The following is a 23,367-nucleotide window of genomic DNA, read 5'->3' as shown; positions in this document are numbered from 1 at the left end:
CCATAACTGGGCACAGAAGTCCAGATGGGGTCTTATCAAGGCTCGATACAGAGGAACAACAACTTGTTCGTCTCTGCATGTTAAAGTATTTTTCAGAAGCCAAGTGATTTGGTGAGCAGTTTTAGTTACTTTTGCAATGTGCCCCCTAAACTTCAACTCCCTATTCACCAACACTCCCAAATCCTTGGCCTCATCAATCTCCTGGAGTATGGTTCCACCAATGCGATATACTGCTGCTATTCTTTTCACCCCAAAGTGCATAACCTTACACTTTGCCACATTAAATTGACATCCATTTTTCCTAGCCCAGTCCTCCAAACTATCCAAATCACCCTGTAAAATTTTGACATCCTGTGCACTCACAATTGCTCTACCCAACTTTGCATCATCAGCAAACAAGTGAACACTTCCTCTCAGATCCTTTCCAATATCATTGATGAAGAAATTGAAAAGCAATGGTCCAAGAACAGAGCCCTGTGGCACTCCACTAGTCACAAGACGTCTATTAGCTTTGCTCTTTTCTCCAAATTTTCCCAAAATATTTTTATATGTCTCACAATCATTTCCTAGTCTGCTATTTAGATCCCCAACAAGGACCAACTTTTCCTTTTTCATTGTGTCAGTTGCTTTTTCTAAAGCCGCAAAAAATTTCTCCACTTCTACCTTAGTAGAACCTTCTGTGGGACCATGGGCATAAATAAGTCTCATCGTCCAGTTCCCCATTGTGATATTTGCCCACATCACTCTACTTGACACTGCTTGCCATACAAGAAGATTAGCCTCATTTTTAATATTGAATACTATGACTACTTCTTTTCCTTGATTATCATTGCCTGAATATAACATTTTGTATTTATTGCTCAGAAATATCTCACCAGTTTTTGTCTTTTTTGTTTCAGTCACCCATATTATGTCTATCTGGTGCTTATCTAATTCCTCAGCTAGCTCCATTTCTTTGAAATTCAGGCTTCTTATGGTGATGGTACTGATCTTGAACTCTGCCGATGTTGAGTTGGGATGTGTTTTAAGATTTGTTCGAGTAGCTAACTTTTCACCATTTGCCCTGGTTCCCTGGCAAAAACAATTGGGGCCTGGTTTAACCGGGCGTTGCTTCGAGGCAGCATGAAATTCTGTCTGTGATTTCAGGCATAGCACGATTGGAAGAATAGCGGAAATTCGAACTTCAATTGGAAAAGACCTGGGTTCAATTCTCGTAGTGACGAGGGGAATCGTTATATGGGCTTTTTCAGTTGAAGGCGAATTAGCTGATCTCATATGGTGGTAGCAGGATTTTTTCTCCCCGAGATTCGGGTTTTTCATCCCGTGTACAGACAAATCGGTCTTCAGAAAAAATACTATTGTTGGTGATGATGGGCGATAGATGGCGGTGATTGTAGTAGTGGCGTAGTTGAGAATTAAGTAGTAGTGGAGAGGATGAGATGTATTTAGCAAAGTAGAGTAGTGTGCCCTCCCATGATGACTCCTTGGAGGTGTCACGTAATAATAATAATAATGATGTTGTACCATCATTTTATAATTTGGTTTACGCCAAGAATGCAATTTGGTTGGCTAAATCCCAAATTGCCAGCCCATCCTCGTATGTTCAGTATCCAGATAGACACCTAAAAGGGTGCACTATGAGAAGGCGAGGATTGGACAATAAGTCAGAAGCCCTGGTCGGTTCTCCACATTCCTATAAACGCTATGTGGAAGTCTCCTCTCAGTTATACAGCTTTGACCCTTAATTACCCCACAATTATATGGCATAATTATATCAGAAATACAATTATCCAAATCTGACTGACAACTATATTTGAATTGTAAGTCAGCAGTTAAAACTGGAGGTACAGGAAGATGGTTTGATAAAATAAAGGTGTGAGATAGTGGTGCACATTATGTCCACTGTTATTCATCATCTTATGGATGACATTATGTAAAAAAGTGACATTAAACCTGATATCAGAATTCCATCTATAGATTCATTGGATATCATCATCAGATACTGTATGGTCACTCCACTCCTTGGTGATGTGCCACACCAGTCGGCCCAGTCATAAGCTTTTCTGGAGGTTCAACTCTCCCACTTAATCCAGACACACGATCCATCAATCCATTGAGTGACTACCACTTAATCTCTTCCCTAAGAAGATATTAAGTTACCTTCTATTACTGTTTTTAGAAGTTGTCCTTCCATCCTTTCAATGTGTCCAAAGTATTTCAAGCTTTTTTTTCTGTCAATACTTCTAAGGAGTCTTAAAGTTCTACTGATCTTTTCTAGCATACATCTATTTGTCTGCCTTTCAGTATACGAGATCCTCAACAGTCTCCTGCAATACCACATTTCAAAAGCAGTTATCCTTTTCCTATCAGACTTCTTTAGGTTTCAAGTTTCCCAATTATAAGTCGCTACTGAAAAAACAGCTGCATCCAGAATTCTCAACTTCGTTCCTGTGGAGATAGATCCATTCTCCCAGACTTTAGACAAGTCTCTGACTGTTATTTTATCCATACTAATCTTCTTCTGACATCCTCTGAACAGCAATTCTTCACATTAATGATGGTTGCCTGGTACTCAAATCTGTATACTTCCTCAATTCTTTCTTAGTTAAGGTGAATTTTCTTCCTCAGGAGGTTTCCTGTCTATATTCCTTTGAGAACCATAATCTTTGTCTTTCTAGGATTAAGTTGAAGGCATCTGTTCTTAATCTAATTAACTCTGTCAAGAATTTTTCCTAGTTCTTCCTCTTGATGTCTGAAGTAATAACTTGGAAAGATTGCTAAATGAAATGAACAAAAGAACAGTGGTAGAAAATATGCAAGAGTAATACATCTGCCACCTATCCTAATTCCTGTCTTAAGCTCATCGAATGCTACATACATGATGTCCTCACCATAGATACTAAACAGGTGAGGAGAGAGTAGGCATCCTTGCCTGATTCCTGCCTATCTGAAGCCAATCAGCTAACCCAAGACCTGTTGTAACCATGGCATTTTGCTCAATATACAAGCTAGCAATCAATCTGATAATGTATGGGGAGGAAAACTCATTTATTTTCATTATCTCTCACAGTTTTACATGCTGAAAACAGTCAAAAGTTTTGAAGTGGTCTATGAAGAACATTACCATAGGGAGTCTAAATTCTTTATAGTTTTCTATGATCTGTCTAAGGCAAAGGATCTGATCTCTGGTGCCCTTACTTTTCCTAAAACCTGCTTGTTCCTCAGACATATGTGCTTTAACTTTGGCCTCAATCCTATTTAGAACAATCTTTAATAAAATCTTGCTTGCATGAAAGATTAAATTAATAGTTATATTAGTTTAATTGATTAAATCGTCAATCCTTCATATCTCCATTCTTGTGCAGTGATATGAATACCGACTTATTCCAGTCTCTAGGCCATGATCCTGTCTTCAATATCCTTGTAATCAATCTATAAAACACTCGCTTCTATCCTTCCATCCTTCCTTCCATCTGCACTGGGACTCTATTTTTCTTAAGATCTTTAACTGCGTTGTATAATGAAGCCTGTGGGCATTCATGACTAAACATACACACGTAACCACAGTAATAAGATTTTTTAATAAGTAAATATTTTGCCCTAAGTATCATAGGACATCTTCAGTACAGTTAATTCAAACAATACTAGGAATCACATACACTTATGGCGCATGCTTACAATGGAATCCTTCTATGCATGCAGTTGCATGTTATAGAATTAAATTAAGTAGTTTGAATTGTTTTATTTGTATTATTTGAATTAACTGTACTGAAGATGTCCTATGATACTTAGGACGAAATATTTACTTATTAAAAAATCTTATTACTGTGGTTACATGTGTATGCTTAGTCCTAAGAAAAAGCGGAAGAAAGAAGAAAATGGAAAAATAAAGACACCCCAGAAGGGAAAATACAATATAGAACCCTGAATGACAAATTGAGAAGGGAGCAGAAAGAAGTAGAGAAGATTGGCTTAAAAAACAATGTGAAGAAATGGAAATTTATGAGAGAGTGGGAAGGCATGATCTTTTGTACGAAAAAGCAAGAAGCATGAATCACAAGAGAAATGGAATTCGAGCTAGAGGCATAGAAAATAAAAATGGGAAAATCATAACTTAAGAAGATAAATTCCTAATGAGATGGAAAGAATACATTGAAGATCTATATGACAAGGAAAATAGATCAAATGAGTTGCCATTAGAAGATATAAAGAAGGTCAATGAAGATGATCTAGGACAAGAGATTTTGAAGATAGAAGTAGAAATGGTCATTAAAGAACTAAAATGTGGAAAGGCAGAAGGAATAGTTGAAATACCTGCAGAATACCTGAAACAACTTCAGAAGAAAGCAACTGAAGAAATAACCAGAATAATAAAATTAATTTATAACAAAGGAGAATTACCAAAAGATTTATTACCTTAAAATTTATACCTATACCAAAGAAAAGTAATGCAGTGAACTGCAAGGATTTTAGAACAATAAGCCTCATTTCCCATACATCAAAAATACGCATGAGAATCCTAACATGAAGAATTGCATCTAAGGCGGAAGAATTTCTTGGAGAAGATCAGTTTCGTTTCAGGAAGAGTAGGAGAACAAGAGGTGAGATGAGAGACTGTTAAAAATAATAAGTGAAAGAAGTCTGGAAGTGAATAAAGAGGTTAATATCTGTTATATTGGAATGCGGAGAACCGACCAGGGCTTCTGACTTAATGTCCAATCCTCACCTTCTCGTGGTGCACCCTGTTGGGTATCTACTTTGATACTGAACGAACGAGGATGGGCTGGCAATTTGGGATTTAGCCGACCAAATTGTATTCTTATTGGTTAAACCAAAATAAAAAATGATGGTACAACATGACAAAACTTCATCCCGGCTGGGGCGTCGCCCGGTTAAACAAGGCCCCCGTTGTTTTCGCCAGGGAACCAGGGCGAACAGCGAAAAGTCAGCTACTGGAACAAATCTGAAAACAAACCCCAACTCAACATCACCAGAGTTAAGGATCGGTACTATCAATGTAAGAAGCCTGAATGGCAAAGAAATGGAGCAAGCTGAGGAATTAGATAAGTACCAGATCGACATAATAGGGGTGACTGAAACAAAAAAGAACAAAACTGGTGAGATCTTTCTGAGCAATAAATACAAAATGTTATATTCAGGCAATAACAATCAAGGAAAAGAAGGAGTAGCCATAGTATTCAACACAAAATACGAGGCTAATCTTCTTGAATGGCAGTCAGTCTCAAGTAGAGTAATCTGGGCAAATATGAGAATGGGGAACTGGACAATGAGACTTATTTGTGCCTATGGTCCAACAGAAGGTTCTACTAAGGTAGAAGTGGAGGAATTTTTTGAGGCTTTAGAAAAAGCAACTGACACAATGAAAAACGAAAAGTTGGTCCTTGTTGGGGATCTAAATAGTAGAGTAGGAAATGATTGTGAGACATACAAAAATATTTTGGGAAAATTTGGAGAAAAGAGCAAAGCTAATAATAATGGCAAATATCTGTTGGATTTCTGCTCAGGACATGGACTGGTTATTACTAACACCATGTTCCAACATAAAAATGTGCACAAATTCACATGGAGAGAAGAGGCTAGGAATAAGAAAAGTCTCATTGACTATGTTATTGTTGATAGTGATGTTTTCTCCCTGGTGCAGGACACCAGAGTGTACAGAGGATTTGAAATTGGAAGTGATCACTATTTAGTCTTGAGCAGGATAAAATTGAATTTCATATTGAAAAGAATAACATGTAAGAAAGTTTTAAAGCGAATAAAAGTTGAGCAGCTCTCAGATGTAAACTGTAGACTAAAATACAGAAATATTATTGAAAAGAAAATGAAAGAGTTTGAGAACAGGAATCAAACCTTGGAGATTCAGTGGCAAACTCTGAAGGAAACATTGATTGATTCTGCCAGAAAGGCATGTGGTGAGGTTGTGTGCAAAGATAAAAAAATCAGAACTCCCTGGTGGACACAGGAAGTTAAAGAGGCAGTGAAGGAAAAGAAGAAAGCATATCAAAACTTCCTGGCAAATAAGTCAGCTTTTACTCTTACAGAATACAGAGACAAATGTAAGAAAGCTAAACAGTGTGTAAAACTAGCTAAACAAAAGTCATGGGAGGACTTTGGCAAGAATATAGAAAATAAATATCAAGAAGGTGGCAAAATATTCTGGAGGTTGTTGAAGAAGCTTAGGAATGGAGGAAAGAGTGCTGTAAAAGGAATTAGAGATGATAAAGGTGAAATGAAAACCGGAGAAAAAGATATCCTTGAAGTATGGAGTAATTACTTTGAAAAACTGCTAAATGAAACAAGCAGTGATGACAGCACAGTGATAAAAAACACTGCCCAGGCATGCAGTCAGGAATACATATCCATACTTGAAGTAGAAAAAGCCATCAAAGGCTTGAAATGTGGAAAGGCAGCAGGAGTAGATGATATTCGACCAGAAATGCTGAAGTATGGTGGTAAAAGAGTTTTACAGTGGCTGCACTGCATAGTTCAGAAAGCCTGGACAGAGGGACGAATTCCCGATGATTGGAGTAGAGCTCTCATAGTACCCATATATAAAAAGGGAAATAAAACTGAATGTGAGCATTACAGAGGTATTTCCCTACTGAGTGTTCCTGGCAAGATCTATGCAAGTATTCTTGAGAAACGGTTGAGAAGAATTGTGGAAGAAAAGCTTGGTGAAGAACAAGCTGGATTCAGGCCAAATAGAGGCTGTCAGGATCAGATCTTCACTTTACGACAAATAGTCGAGAAAGCATGGGAATATAACAAAGATCTGTATTTAAGTTTTGTCGATTTGGAAAAGGCATATGACAAGGTGCCAAGAGAGAAGCTATTCAATACGCTGCAGTTATATAGTGTCAATGGGGCATTATATCAAGCAATACTTAGTCTTTATTTGAGTTGTGAGTCAGCAGTTAGAATTGAAGGTAGTACAGGAAGATGGTTTAATGTTAAATCTGGTGTGAGACAAGGATGTACATTATCCCCTCTGTTATTCATTATCTATATGGATCACATTATGAAGGAATGTGGTATTAAACCTGATATCAAAATTGGAGATGTTAATGTCAGCTCTTTGCTTTATGCGGATGATGTTATACTTCTAAATAAATCCGCTACAAGTCTGCAAGATTCTCTGACTAAATTGAATAGCTGTTGTAATAGATATGGTATGAAGGTCAGCAATAAAAAGACAAAGACAATGAAAATAGGCAGAATCATTGAAAATGTCAATTGTGTTGTGAATGGAGAACCTGTGGAACAAGTAAAACATTTCAGCTACTTAGGCACAATTTTTACTGAAGATGGTAAACTAAATATAGAAATAGACAACAGAATCAGCAAAGCTGGTATCGTGGGAAGTCAATTGAATAAATTCATATGGAATAAGAAAGAAATTAGTCGGAACACTAAATTAGCTATATACAAGACTGTGTTCAAACCAATTTTAACTTATGGATCTGAGAGCTGGGTCAGAAGTAAAACACTTGACCAAAGACTAGAGACCGCAGATATGAGAGTCCTGAGAAAGATTAGAGGCGTGAACAGATGGCATCAATGGCAATATCATATTAAAAATGAGGATATTAGGAAAGAACTTGACATTGTCAGCATCCAGGAATGCGTTAGCAGAGCTAATCTCAGATGGTATGGTCACTTAAATAGAATGGGAGAGGAAAGATTAGCAAAACAAGTGTTCTCTGCCAGGTTGGCAGGAAAACGACCCAGAGGAAGACCAAGATATAGGTGGATTGATACGGTACAAAGTGCCTTAGACAATAGAAATATAAGATCTGATAATGTTGGAGTCTTGACAAGTAACAGACTGATTTGGAGGAAAATTGTAGATAGGAAGTTAGTAATGATGTAATTTTTTCATGTAGTACTGTCATATCCTGTACACCCCTTGAGGGTACATGGCAGGAATTTGATGATGATGATGATGATATCTGTTATACAGATTTTGAAAAAGCTTTTGACTTTGTAAAATGGGATAAGATGGTGGAAGTAATCGAAAAGATTGAAAAGACAGAAGGCTAATTATTTCACTATATATGGGACAAACTGCCATGGTGAGAGACATATATGGTACAACAGAACTAGATATCAATGGACGAGCAGTAAGACAAGGCTGTCCTCTGTCACCAATTTTGTTTAACATGTATTCCGAAGCAATGCTAAAAGAAGCACTGGAGAATTCAAAAGAAGGAATAAAGATTTGAGGTAGACAGATATTTGCAATAAGATACGCATATGACAAGGCATTATTATTAAATACTGGAACAGGACTATAACATCTGTTGAACAGATTACTGGAATCCTGTATCAATTATGGAATGAAAATTAACATAGGAAAAACAAAGGTAATGAAAATAGCAAGGAAAAAGGCAAATATGGATATCAGAATAAATGGGGAAAAATTGAATCAAGTAAAGACATTTAAATATCTAGGAAGTGTGATGGGAGATGAAAAAGTGACATAAAAGCAAAAATTGCAATGGGAAGAGATGCCTTTAATAGAAAATGGAATTTATTCAGAAGTAAAATTGACAGAAACCTAAAGAAAATACTAATAAAATGTTATGTGTGGAGCGTTGCCCTCTATGCAGCTGAAACTTGGATGTTGAAGAAAGAAGAAATTAGAGCTTTGAGATGTGGATTTGGAGAAGGATGGAAAAAATCAAATGGTACAGATAAATAACTAATGAAGAGGTCTTAAAAAGAGTAGAAGAAGAAGAAAGAAGTCTGTTAAAGAGGATAAAAAAGAAAGGGAAACTGGATTGGACATATTCTGAGAGGAAATGGAATCCTCAGAGATGCCATCAAAGGAAAAATAGACGGAAAAAGACCCAGAGGAAGAGTAAGAAAAACAATGCTAGATGACATGCTGAATGGAGACAGGTACACAACCTTGAAAGAGAAGGCTCAGAACAGAAGAGAGTGGAAGGAAAGTTTTTGCTACTAAGAGAAGAACCTGCTCAATTGCAGAATACTTAAGAAGAAGAACTGCAATTTCAATTCCATGCCTAAGTGGAGGTGGTTGCAAACAAAAATTCTTCTGGTAAGATGGCTCTTCCAAATTTTTCTTATCCTCTCTGCTGTACAGTTCTTCACAGTACTCTTCCCATCTGTTTTTGATTTCCAGTTCTACTATTAATACTGCTGCATTCCTGTCTTTGATAACATTTAATGTGGGTTTAAACTTTTGCTTTAGGTCATGAACTAAATGAAACATCTTTATAATTGCGCCTCCTTTTAATAATTGCATAAGAATGAGGGAAAGAAAAATGAGGTTCAACCCCTGAAAGCAGCGTAAAGTACGATTAACAATTTTAGGACAACTGGATTTTTGTTTACAGATTGGTGAATGAGTGGAATTTGTTGCAAGAGGTGGTCATGAGTGCTTTTTCAGCACATGAGTTTAATAATAACAATAATATGTTCACTGTATTATGATTTTTAATTTAACTAGTTTACTCTCTTCTCTTTGTTCTAGTAGCAAGGCTTATACGTTGGTCATACATAACTGATAATTAGTTTACGGAATTAACAACACATATAAAGTATATTAATTAAAGATAACTTTAATAAATAACTTCTATATTTTGGCAACGTCACGTTGCCATCTTCAGGAACATAAAGATATGGTATGTGCAAGCAAGGCACTAACAAAAGCAAATGAGGAAGAAACTAATATTGCTACTAAAGTTCTAATGGTGCCCTCTGGTGGGCTGATTTGGTTGACTTGGCAGTTGGGCTGAAGTTCTCAAAATGTAAGTCTCCCAAATTTGGGGTAGTTTCATGCACCCAAATTTGTTGAGGTTAGGAACGTTTTTTAGAGCTGCTGAAGATTCCTCATCCACAACACTTTCTTAGCCAATGGCTATAACCCCCAAAAAATCCAAAAAATACTCAAACCAGTAAACCACAGTCCCCCCCTCCACAATAAAGATTATACCAAATCTATCACCATCCCCTACATCCAGGGCACCTCTGAGAAAATAACCAATATCCTCAGAAAATATGACCTTACTTCCTGTTACAGACCATATAAAAAGTTGGCATCCCTTATCCGCTCTACCAAAGACCAACCACTTCCCCTAGACCTACCTGGTGTATACCAAGTCCCTTGCAGCTGCAAATTGTCCTACTTTGGCCAAACAGGCAGAACAACAAATATCAGGATTTCAGAACACAAAGACTACATCTGGTTTCACCAGTACAGCCGCTCTGGGCTGGCAGACCATGCCTTAGATACCCACCATAGAATTCGCTGGAAGAAAACAAAAATAATACACTGCAGCAAGTTTAAATACGAGAGATTATTCAAGGAATCTTCAGCAGCTCTAAAAAAACGTTCCTAACCTCAACAAATTTGGGTGCATGAAACTACCCCAAATTTGGGAGACTTACATTTTGAGAACTTCAGCCCAACTGCCAAGTCAACCAAATCAGCCCACCAGAGGGCACCATTTGGACTTTAGGAGCAATATTAGTTTCTTGCTTTTTTCTCTTCTCTTTGAGAAGTCTACACTGATAATGAACAACCAGAAACAGAAACAAGAAACATATAAGGTGAAATAAAACAAATCATCACTGCATAAGTACAGTCCTTTTTTTCTTATCGTGATTTCTACTCACATTTTGCTAAAACATATAAAGAGTGATAACACAAAATTGTTAAAGTACTACTGATACCAAATTGGTAATTCATAGGTCTTATTACTAGAATCATTAACTGCAAATGACAATAAATAAGATAAAATTATTTAAAATAATTAATAATAGCTAAAGGCAACTCCAATAACAGAAGAATTAATATAAATTTATAAATTACTGTAATATTCAGGATATTTAATATATTTCAGAATATTATACAATTCAGAAATTACCTAAATATTGAGGATGTTTCTCAATCCATTCACACAGTTCACCAAGTAACTGAGTGCTTGTATATCGAACAGCTATGTGTGTGACTGGAGGTAATTTTAAAATAGCATCAACTACTTGAGGAACAATCTTATTTTCTTCCCTAAGAAAACAGTTTTGTTATATCATGGAATCAGTTAAAAAACTTTTCTTAAAGTAAATATGCACTCCCACACCCACATTATTTTTATTATTATATAATCACAATAAATATATATGATTTATTATGGAATAAAAGACAGTAAACCTACTGTACAAAGAATACAAACTCAAAAGCATCCAGAGGAAAAGCAGGTTTGATTAGTAGAAACAGTAATGTCAAAAAATAAAAAATTATTAAATTATCTGAAATAATGGATATATTTCAAATGTAGCCACCTAGAAGGCTAGTTACTTGATTAGGAAAGAAATAAAACTCAACAAACAATTAAAACAGAATGGTATAAATATAACAGTAATAACAGAAATTGTGAAAACTTGAAAGGAAATTGAAAGTCTTTTTCATTTCAAAAATTCTTCTTTTGCATTTTCAAAACCTAGTAGTGCTCAGGTGACAAATCTTTTAACCAATGTCTTAAACAGACATCTTCTTGCCATTCTTAAGTAGGGCAAGGACAACCTGGTGATGCCACCTAGAAATGAAACACAATCCTGTTTCATTTCTAGGAAGAAAAACCATACCCCCCCCCCTTCCCTCACTTTTGACAATATTCATCGTGGCAATAAAAATCAAGGCTTCATTTTACATCAGGTATGGACTGCTTTCATCAAAAATTGAACTACCATTGAGCCTGGATATAGAACGAGTGATATCACAGAAAGTGATAGCAACAACTAGCAATGTTCCGATATGCATCCAATAACAAAATTATCATTTGTATTCTGGTTTATCAATTATATTTAGCAGTTGTGAAGTTATCAAAAAAAAAAAAAAAACATCTAATATGTGTAATTAATTGTTAATATGCTTTCCTTGTGTAAAACTTTTATGTACCATTACCCCTGATGATGTAAGTCTTACGATACACAAAACTTGTTGAGTTTTAATTAGTTATTTTTTAATAAACTCCTTATTTATTATATAAGTAAAGTGGATATTAGATCCAGCATTATTTCAAAGCCTAATGTAGAAACTATAAAAGTTTTGTAAAAATAAGTTGCACAGAGAGCTTATGGGAATACACTCACCGGCATTTGCGGACTACTTAGAAAACATAAACGCTGCCAAGTGAATATATAGATGTCAAGCATCTATATATTCACTTTCTATCAAGTCCATTTTAATAAGTTTTCACTGGCCTGAATGCTCTTTCCACACTAAGGCAACTCACGAATGCCAGTGAGTGTATTTTCGCAAGCTCTCTGGTAAACTTATTATTACAAAACTTTTATAGTTTCTATATTCGACTTCGAAATAATGCTGGATCTAATATCCACTTTACTTATATAATTTTGTATCGCCAAATCAAAGCCTTTTGGCTCTTTACTTTAGCAAATACTTTTATGCAGTGACCGAGAGTTTGCTTATGAAAAATACACCTCTCTGACATTTCAAGTTCCTTAGTACTGAATGAGAGTTTTTGCTCTCTTAAGGTTTCTGCCTGGTCTCTGAAGAGAACCAACCAGTTCAAAACAGCTGGCAGGCCAGTGAAAGCTTATTAAAAATGGGCTAATAGAAAGTGAATATATAGACACTTGGGTAGCATGTATATTTTCTAAGTAGTCCACGATAAGGCAACTAGTGAATGCTGGTGAGTATATTCCCGTAAGCTCTCTGGTCAACTCATTTTAACGAAACTTTCATAATTGCTACATTCGGCTTTGAAATAATGCTGGATCTAATATCCACTTTACTTATATAATTTTGCATCACCGAATTGATGTCTTTTGGCTCTTTATTTTAGTAAAAACTCCTTATTTATATGACAATGTGGTCTCAACACCGAAACCTTTCCACTGAACACTTTTCTTTTTTTCATTTAATGGAATCTTGATCTACAGTCCAGTAAGTAAGACAAAGTTTCAGAAGGCTGCATTTTTTGATGCATTCCATTTGATGAGTTATGACCTGGGCTCAACAAATTATGCAAAATCCCACTCACCATGGAAAAAAATGCACTCATCCAAGATTTCTCCAACCAACTTTCTTTAATGATATGTCCTAATAAATTAATAGGAGTTCCATAAAGTGATTAACCACGCTACTGTTCAAGACGTCTATAGACATCAAGGTTATCGTGAATGCGAAGTGCATATTAAAATTGTAATACCATTGATATTACATTGAAATATATGATGGATACGAAGCACATGAGGATGCGTATTTTATCCATAATGGCCAGTTAGGTGGTTAATGGTGCTATACCATTGTAGAATATTTCTATTGTGCGAGAACCATTCCAAAGAGAAGTCAATAAATAATAAGAATAGTAACATACAGTAAAAACAACAAAACAAACAACTTTTTTTTTTTTTGAAAATATTTGTTACATAAATTTCTGTTAATGAAATGGCCCTTTACATTATGCATATTCTTCGGTGGTTTATTAACTACCCAACTAGCCAGGATGTCTATAGATGTCAAGGTTATCATGGATGCGAAGTGCATATTAAAACTGTAATACCATTGATATTACATTGAAATACATGATGGATACAAAGGCTATGGATGTGTATTTCATCCATATGGCTGATTAGGTGGTTAAACTTAAAAAAGATTTTGTTCAGAAAGTTTTTTTTTGTTTTTATTAAATAAAAAAAATATTCAATTTTCTCCAGTTTGAAGCTACTAGAAAAATGGCAAAATCTACTCGCCACAGGTGAGTGTGATTGTTGAGCCCTGATTATGTCAGTAGTTTTTATTATTTTATTTTTAATGGTAGAGGTTGTTCGATGTATAGCCTAACAGTACTGTGAATAAAAAAGAAACTTTATAACACTGGATTTGAAGAAGACCTGTAGACTGTACTTTTTCAGGAATACATAAGAGGGAGGACTGTTCCAAAATACAGCAGTAACAGAAATAAATAGAGGAAGAAAAATTAATAGATTAATTTAGCAGATCAAAAGGAGACCAGAGAAATTACCAGTCCCATCTCTAATAAACAGTGATCAAAGACTAGGAAGAAAATGCAAATGGCTGAAATTGAACATCTGTGTGAAAGGGTGTGTGGTGTAAAAATGGAGAAAGATGGATCATTAATCACACTTGCTCTTGTGTTATGGAGAACTAAAGGATACTAACGAAAATGAGAGAAAGTATTCAATGGTTAGCCAGATTTATAATTTGTATAAAATCAGCATTGCCATTATAAGATTCAGTTTTACTGATCGTGTGATTGATGTATAACTTTTTAAGATCTTTCTTTCTTTCTGTGAGACTGTTTTTTAACAGTTTGGATTTGGAAAGGAAATCTGTTACAGCTAAATGAATACTGTTGGCTGCTATAGGAGATAAACAGGAAAATCCATAATGATAATAAAGTTATTTTTGACCAAAAGAACTATGGGAGAGATTAACTTCAATTTGGGTTTATATAGGTCAAATTTATTTGAAACTAAGTAAGAAAATACCGACAAGTTTCACCAACTTAGCTGTTTGGCTTCTTCAGGGTAAAAATAGATGTAAAACAACTTAAACGCTAAAACTGTTAACTAAAACTATTAATGAAGGAAGAACCAAATACAATTGTATTTTTTACAAAAAAACAGAAGAACGCATACATCACATGCATGGAGCGTATATGATCTCACTTGTTGTTATGTAGGAACGTTCTGTAGTTAGTAGCAAGATTTAATTCTGGCATGCTTAAAGATCTTATGAGGGTCTTCCAAATCTCAGGCAGAATTAATCCTTGGTTTCTTTTCCTTTCTTTTAGGCTTTCACGGTGATCCGAGTACATTTCTGAAAATTATGGAGACAACTACCGTGCTTGAGTAAAACTTTAGTTTAATATAACTAAACTCCACATTCGACGTTTCGACCTTTATATCTTGGTCAACTTCTGGAGAATATGCACTATATACAGAGAACAAGCTACACTACAATCTACCGTTTATTAAAGTTACTGACCAACCGTTACAACAATTGTTGGCCTGACCTCTAGTGAAAAAATAAAAATAAATAAATAAAATAAAATAGAATATACATGAACGCTAGAGTCCTATTATTAATATTATCTGTTGGTTGGAGAATTACACTGGACACAACAACAACAAGTCTATGTATATACAGTGGTGCCTTGGTTAACGATGGTAATCCGTTCCAGGATTACTGTCGTTAACCAAAACCGTCGTTATCCAAGGTGCAATTCCCCATAAGATTTAATTGAAAATCGATTCATTTGTTCCAGCTCCTCCCCACAACCATATTACATATTAAAAATGAAGATAAAACTCATTTAAAGTGTCATAAAAATATGGTAAATATCATTTATTTATTATACAGTATATGTATTTGCTACAAAAAAATTAACATTAATAAAATGGATTGTTCATGAAAACAGTTTTTAATTATCAATCTTCACCAGAAGGACAATTGGGCTCACTTTGGAGTTTTTTGACACATGGACCTGTAAAAAATCTAGGGTTGTTTGCTTCTGCCTCTTTTTTAAAATATTTCTGAAAAACTGCATGGACTTTTTATTAAATAGATCTGCAGTTCTGATAACCTCAGATTTGTTTGGATTCCATTTCATAGCAACATTTTGAACGTTCTCCCACTTTGCCAAAACATTTTTGATTTCAGCAGTCGTAATTTGTTCTTTCTCTCCATCCTCATCTTCAGATGAAATTTCAATTTCCTTTTCTTCATACTGCTGCTTGAAAAGTTCTATTAACTTGTCAGTAGTCAGTTCTCAGTCATGCATCTCCAATAATTCTTCAACATCTTCTTCCTCTACTTCCAAGTTAAGATCATGAGCAGTTGCCACAATATCCTTTATCAATTTGTGTCTTTCATCTGAAGTTTCTTCATTACCAAAGGAAGGATACAGTTTCCTCTATGCTGCTTTGAGACATTTCATTGTTACTTCTTGCCAAGCCTTTACAATTAGCCTAATTGCTATGACAATGTTGAATTCTTCCTTCCAAAATTTTCTTAGGGTTATGTTGGTAGTCTCACACATTTCAAAGTACCTGGTAAAAAGTGCCCTTGTGTAAAGTTTTTTAAAAATTGCAATTATCAGCTGATCCATAGGTTGAATCAGAGATGTAGTCTTAGGAGGAAGAAAAATCACCTTGATAAAATCTAATTCCTCTGGTAGCTCTTCTTGTATGCCCATTGGATGGCCAGGTGCATTATCCAAGGTTAAAATGGCTTTTAGAGGCAGATTGTTTTGCTCGAGATAGGCTTTGACAGTTGGTCCAAACACTTCGCGAATCCAGTCTCTAAATTCTATTCTTGTGACCCAGGCTTTGCTGTTAGACTTCCACAAAACACCGAGATTGGATTTAGAGACATTGAACTTTTTGAATGCTCGGGGATTCTCTGAGTGGTAGATTAACATTGGTTTTACCTTGCAGTCTCCACTTGCATTTGCTGCTAAAAGCAATGTTAACCTATCATTCATTGGTTTATGCCCAGGAAGTGTTTTTTCTTCTTTTGTGATAAATGTCCTGTTGGGCATTTTCTTCTTGTAAAGCTATTGACAAATTTATCTGCTGCTGCTTTGTCAGCACTAGCTGCCTCTCCGTGCCTGACCACACTGAATTCCTGTTCTTTTTTTAAAGTTGTCAAACCAACCTCTGCTACCTTTTGGAATCATCATCATCATCTAACTCAGAACTTGATCCTGAAGTCTTCTTTTTCAAATCTTGATAAATCTATTTAGCTTTCTGACAGATTGCATTTTGAGATGTAGAAATATCGCATGCCATTTCTCTTTCTTTGATCTAAATTAGTAACAGATTTTCCATTTGCTCAAAAAGAAGCCCCCTGACATTCAACCTTGAAGTTCCCTTAGCAACCTTAGCTACCACAAGTTCTTCTTTCTTAGCCAAAATGGTTGATATTGTAGAATGACCGGTTTCATATATTTGAGCTAGCTGCATAACTTTCACACCTTCATGATGTTTTGCTATTAGTTCTTTCTTCTGTTCATTAGAGAAAATTTTTCTGTTTTTTTTCCTTCCCGCACTAGCTTTCTTTTTGGGACCGATTCTGTCACACGGTAAAAAAATTCACTCTATAAAAAAAAAAAAAGATACGCAAAATATATTATTACAAATTGTACAACACTAAGACAAGGGATACTCGTCACCCGAAAATAAAAATAAAAGTTCAAAAAAAAAAAAAAACTATACGTAAGAAAGTTAAAGTTAACAGTTCAATTCGAAACCTGCAATTTTTGACTTAGTGCATTTTGCTTGTAAGGTGACGATATTAGATACAGCACTTACCGTAATATACACTGATTAGCAGCTTATAGATACAACAATTATTATACAGATGAGATTTGATTTTGCCTTTTGATGGCGAACAAACAGTGACACGCACCCGCCAATTTATTGTCTATATGAACCAACACATAAAAAAATAAATGCTTAAATACTCATTCTCATCATAAAACGCATTTATAACCACAAATTTTAAAATAAAGCACAGTACACTAAAAGAAAAGAAACAATAAAATCGGAAAACGTAAACAGCTGGCTATGATGGTCAAACATATCTGAGCTTCACAGCTATGCTGCGTGGCTGAGTGCGATCGGAAAATTCTGGTTTTTTAGATCAGATAGAGGTTCACATAATTAAGAGTCATTAACCAAAGCCTGTGTTGTTAACCAAGAGATTTTTTTCTTACAGCTACTCGTCATTAACCAAGTAGGTCATTATCTGAGGCAGTTGTTAACCAAGGCACCACTGTGTGTGTGTGTATGTATGTATGTATGTGTATATATATATATATATATATATATATTAAAGATACCAAGCTATTTTAAACCTGGTTTTACTCCATTTCCCAAGTAAGCAGACAAACAAGTCAAGTTTGTGCCTGCAAGTGTTGCAAGTCTAGCTGACCCTGCACGTAGTGCAAGACCAAGGCAACTCATGGTAAAAGTAGAATAAGCTCTGATCACTAATCTTAATATTTACCCTTAATGCAAAGCACATCTCCTGGAGGAGATGTATGATGCTTTGTATTAAAGGCAAGGGGGCACTACCCAGACCGGTTTAGACCTTTATTGAGGTCTCATCAGTGGGAGCCAGGCTAGAAATACCAAGATTTTAGTAATACAGAGCTTATAAGTATTTTACCAGAACAAGTTACCATAAGGTGTTTTAACTTTATTAAATAAAAATCTCAGGAGGAGATATAAATGTTGAAAGTATTTTACCTTGGGTATAATAAATGTTAAAGATACCAAGCTATTTTAAACCTGGTTTTACTCCATTTCCCAAGTAAGCAAACAGACAAACAAGTCAAGTTTGCGCCTGCAAGTGTTGTCTACATTTATATCTCCTCCTGAGATTTTTATTTAATAAGATTAAAACATCTTATGATAACTTGTTCTGGTAAAATACTTATAAGCTCTGTATTACTAAAATCTTGGTATTTCTAGCCTGGCTCCCACTGATGAGACCTCAATAAAGGTCGAAACCAGTCTGGGTAGTGGCCCCTTGCCTTTAATAAAAGCATCATACATCTCCTTCAGGAGATGTGCTTTGCATTAAGGGTAAATATTAAGATTAGTGATCAGAGCTTATTCTACTTTTACCATGAGTTGCTTGGTCTTGCATTACGTGCAGGGTCCGCTAGACTTGCAACACTTGCAGGCGCAAACTTGACTTGTTTGTCTGTTTGCTTACTTGGGAAATGGAGTAAAACCAGGTTTAAAATAGCTTGGTATCTTTAACATTTATTATACCTAAGGTAAAATACTTTCTACACACACATATTTACAATATGATTATACATGTACATTCCAACCAGTCGGTATGGAATGGTTTCTAATACTAGCTAGAAGTTGTCTAGAATCCTGACTTATGCTGGATCTTATGTATTAGGCAGGCTGAATGTATGCCATCCAGATTCTTGGAATGTTCATGCCGCATTGTTGTTGATAATTGGGTGGTTTATCAGAATTTTGCAGGCTTCCTTAAATTTCCTTTCGTACCAGGTTTTTGTATGGTGTAAAGAGCGGGTGCTTTTCCAGTCGATTTGATGTAAGGTGTTGAGTGCATGATCTGAGAGGCCTGCTTCACCAAAATGGTTATATTTAATGTGTCTTATGTGTTTCTTATGTATAGGGATTGTACGTCCTGTTTCACCAATGTACGGTAAGTTACAGGTGCAGTGGATGCAACAGACTCCAGGATGTGCCAAGGGGAGGAGAGGATCCTTAGAGGAGTTGAATATGGTTTTAAGTTTAGTAGGTGGCATTGAGGTTATAATGGTGTAGGATTCTGTTGATTTTTTCCGATAACCCTTTAATGTATGGGATGACTATGGTTTTACTGTAATCTAGATTCTTTTTTGTTGATGTTTTATGGAGTATTTTATTGATAGTATTTTTGTTATAGCCATTATTTATGAATGTGTCGCTGATGATTTTTAGTTCTTGCTGGTTAGAGCAAATTGTTATGGCCCTGTTTTTAAGGGTGTTAATGACTCCATATTTTTGTGATGGGTGGTGGTATGAATTAGCATGTATGTATTGACCCGTGTGTGTTGATTTTTGGTAGACCGTGAAGGATAGACTGTCTGAGGGGAGACATGTGACTAGTGTGTCTAGGAATGGGAGCGAGTTCTGATTTTCAATTTCTATGGTAAATTGTATGCGTTCATGTTGTTTGTTCAGGTGGCTAAGGAATGTGTTTAGTGTTTGTCGCCGATGCGGCCAGATAGCAAACACACCATCAACGTATCTAAGCCATATTGTAGGTTTTAGAGTGGCGGAATCCAGAGCCCTTTGCTTAAAAGTTTCCATGTAAAAGTTAGCGATTGGGGGGGGGGAGGGGAGGAACCCATGGCTGTACCTTCTTTTTGTAGGTAAAATTTGTTTTGCCACACAAAGTAACCGGAGTGTAGTATGTGGGCAAAGAGGGCCATAATGTCGGGCGGAAATTTGTTCTGTAGTAAGAGAATTGTGTCATTGATGGGGACATTTGTGAAACGGGCAGTAACGTCAAACTGACTAATAAGTCGTCGTTGTTGAGTGTTATGTTTTTAATTTTGTTTATAAAGTGTTGTGTGTTCTTTATATAGGAGGGGGAATGACCTACCATCTCCTTGAGTGTCGACGCTAATTTCTTGGCTAAGTGGTAACTAGGGCTATTTATTTCTTCCACAATAGGTCGGAGCGGCACATTTTGTTTGTGTATTTTCGGGACATGATATATTCTGGGGGATGGGCACAGTGGGGTATGAGATTTTTAACCATGTCTGGTGGCCAAGAAGTGACTAACTTAAGTAGTTTCTCTGTTTTATTTTTTATCCTGTTTGTTGGGTTATAGTTTACCAGCTTGCAGGTGTTGTTATCGGCTATGCCACTGTTCAAGGGCGACAGTGGCATCGCTTTTATCCGATTTCGTTATTATTATGTCTTGGTTGGCCTTTAATGACTTTATTGCTGCTAGTTCCGTTTTTGTGAGATTGTTATGTATGGTTTTCTTATTGTTCAGGACATTACTAGTTTCTAATCGTATTTTAGCGCCTATATTGTTGGGTAGAGACCTGATGCCTCTTTCTATGTGGTAAATGAAGTCCAATTTGTTTACCTTTTTAGATGCTATTGTGTAGTATCCAGTAGCACAAGTTCACCTGATAGGATGATCACATGGTTCTTGCTTGCCGGTGGTTGGTCGCTCCATGTCTCCCTAGTTTGCCGTTCATTGTTGGAGGTGTTTACCGGGATGGAGATCTCCTGATTGGTTGGATTCTTGTGATAGGCAGCAGTTTTACTCAAACATGGTAGTTGTCTCCATAATTTTCAAAAATGTAATCCTTGGTTTCTATTTAGGTTCTGTTTAGAACGGATCACTCTTCTTTTATGATTCGGGAGTGGAAATCCTCCTCTAAGTAGGGCATGGAGCTTTTGTCCCATTCTATGGTGTGGTTTGTCCTGGAGAAATGAACTGAAATGCTAACTCCGATTTGTCTTCTCTGTTACTGTTAACATCTCCTACTTGTTACTTTTTTCTGATTTCAAAACTTCTAGGGGTCTGACCAATATAGTTTAGTCTGCACGAACAGAGGATATTGTAGACTCTGGCATATTTGAAATCAGAAAAAAGGAACATGTAGGAAACGTTAACAATAACAGAGAAGACAAATCGGGGTTGGCATTTCATTTCTCCAGGACAAACCATACCATACCACAGAATGGGACAAAAGCTCCATGCCCTACTTAGAGGAGGATTTCTGCTCCCAAATCATAAAAGAAGCCATAACAGTGATCTGGTCTAAACAGAACCTAAATAGAAACCAAGGATTAATTCTGCCTGAGATTTGGAAGACCCACATAAGATCTTTAAGCATGCCAGAATTAAATCTTGCTACTAATTACAGACGTTCCTACATAACAACAAGTGAGATCATACACGCTCCATGCGTGTGATGTACGCGTTCTTTCTGTTTTTTGTAAAAAATACAATTGTATTCGATTCTTCCTTCATTAATAGCTTTAGCGTTTAAGTTGTTTTACATCTATTTTTACCCTGAAGAAGCCAAACAGCTAAGTTAGCGAAACTTGTCAGTATTTTCTTACTTAGTTTCAAATAAATTTGACCTACATAAACCCAAATTGAAGTCAATCTCTCCCATAGGAGAATCCATATTCAATATGAACTAATTCCTTTAAGTATTTGTTTAGATGTTATAGCAAAGTTTCGACCAATGACTGAGAGGGGTTGGCAACCTTGCTATAATCCATAGGAATAAACTTAGAACAATGTAATCCTGCTGTAGTTGCAATCAGAATGCTGTACAAAGTTATAGCATTTTCAACTTTTTTTTCTAGTGATGGCTTTTAACTTTTTCAGTCTTCTGTTGATACTACACTGTAGATGTGATGAAGAAATTATCACAGCTCAGAATTTAAAAATCGGTAATTTTTCATGTCAAAATTTAGAATTTCAAATAGTTTTACACATATATTTGACAGCTGTAACAGTTTTTGTAAACTCTATACAAGTGATGGCAACTTTTTCTTGTAAAAGCACCAAACATCCCTAATGGCAAAAATAATGCCAGCATAATTATTTATTTTTTATATTCATCTCATAAACAAAGGGTCAAAGAAACTGTAAGCACATCAGTACTGTGTGCAAGGTGCAGGTTAGGACAGGAAGAAAAGTTTATTGACTTCAAGATCAGTGTGTTTGCAGCTGCACAGTAAAGGGGTGGTGGGCAGGTGCATCAGAAAGTGAGGAATGATGGTTGCAGTTTGGCAGAGCAATGACCACTGAGGTACCCATAGAACTCAGTGCCAAAACACTGCATTTGTATAAGTGTAAGAGTGGTATCATATATGAACTGAAATGCTCTCCACTGGACAGCATCAAGAATTTTTAGCAAACTTTTGGATGTACCACCCAAAGCATCTGAGTAGTATTTTAAGAATATGCAGATTTGGGATTTATATAAAGTTAACAGTTGGTTGGGTTTAAAATAGCATCTTAAACAAAAGAGATGCCTGGTGTTTAAGACGCCAAGGAACGGTACAGATGTGTTTATGCCAGTGAAACTGGAGGTAAGTGCAAGTCCAAGAAAAGTGAGAGAGAGAGAGAGAGAGAGAGAGATATCTGACCTTTTCTGGTGATTTGTGCATTACTGAGGATAAAGATAGGTGAGTTGATATTCTTTTGTGAGGGAAAAGGCAGGACTGCATTTTGGTGGCATTGAAGGTGACCAGATTTTCCTCACCCTAGTGAAGGCTGGCATGTTGATCAATGTTTAAGGTACAGATTGTGTTAAAGATACCAAGCAATTTTAAACCTGGTTTTACAAAATGTCAAGTTTGCGCCTGCAATTGATGCAAGACTAGCTGATCCCACAGGTAGTGCAAGACCAAGGCAACTCGTGGTAAAAGTGGAGCAAGCTCTGATCACTAATCTTAATATTTACCCTTAATGCCAAAACACATCTCCAAGAAGGGGATGTATGATGTTTTGTATTAAAGGCAAGGGGGCACTACCCAGACTGGTTTCGACCTTTATTGAGGTCTCATCAGTGGGAGCCAGGCTAGAAATACCAAGATTTAGTAATGCAGAGCTTATAAGTATTTTACCAAAACAAGTTACCATAAGGTGTTTTAACCTTATTAAATAAAAATCTCAGGAGGAGATCTAAATGTAGAAAGTATTTTTAACTTGGATATAATTATGTTAATGTTATGTTATGTTAATACCTTATGTTATGTTAATAATTATGTTAATACCTGTGGTATCAGCTAGTCTTGCATCAATTGCAGGCG

The 23,367-nt window shown here is 36.0% G+C and overlaps 1 protein-coding gene across 1 annotated transcript in view; it reads right to left on the bottom strand.

The window, feature by feature from the left end:
* Positions 1-23,367, bottom strand: part of Tnpo-SR (transportin 3) — a 605,621-nt gene that overhangs the window by 242,391 nt on the left and 339,863 nt on the right. The window contains exon 15 of the mRNA XM_090405918.1: positions 10,914-11,053. Within this exon, the coding sequence (XP_090262044.1) occupies positions 10,914-11,053 (140 nt within the window). The remainder of the gene's footprint in view (positions 1-10,913; positions 11,054-23,367) is intronic.

This window comes from Typopeltis vanoorti, chromosome 16 (assembly GCF_054136105.1).
Source record: "Typopeltis vanoorti isolate ZY-2024b chromosome 16, IOZ_Tvanoo_1.0, whole genome shotgun sequence".
Classification (NCBI taxonomy): domain Eukaryota; kingdom Metazoa; phylum Arthropoda; class Arachnida; order Uropygi; family Thelyphonidae; genus Typopeltis; species Typopeltis vanoorti.
Note: the sequence above shows the minus strand (reverse complement) of the source record. Positions and strands in the feature narration are given on the sequence as shown.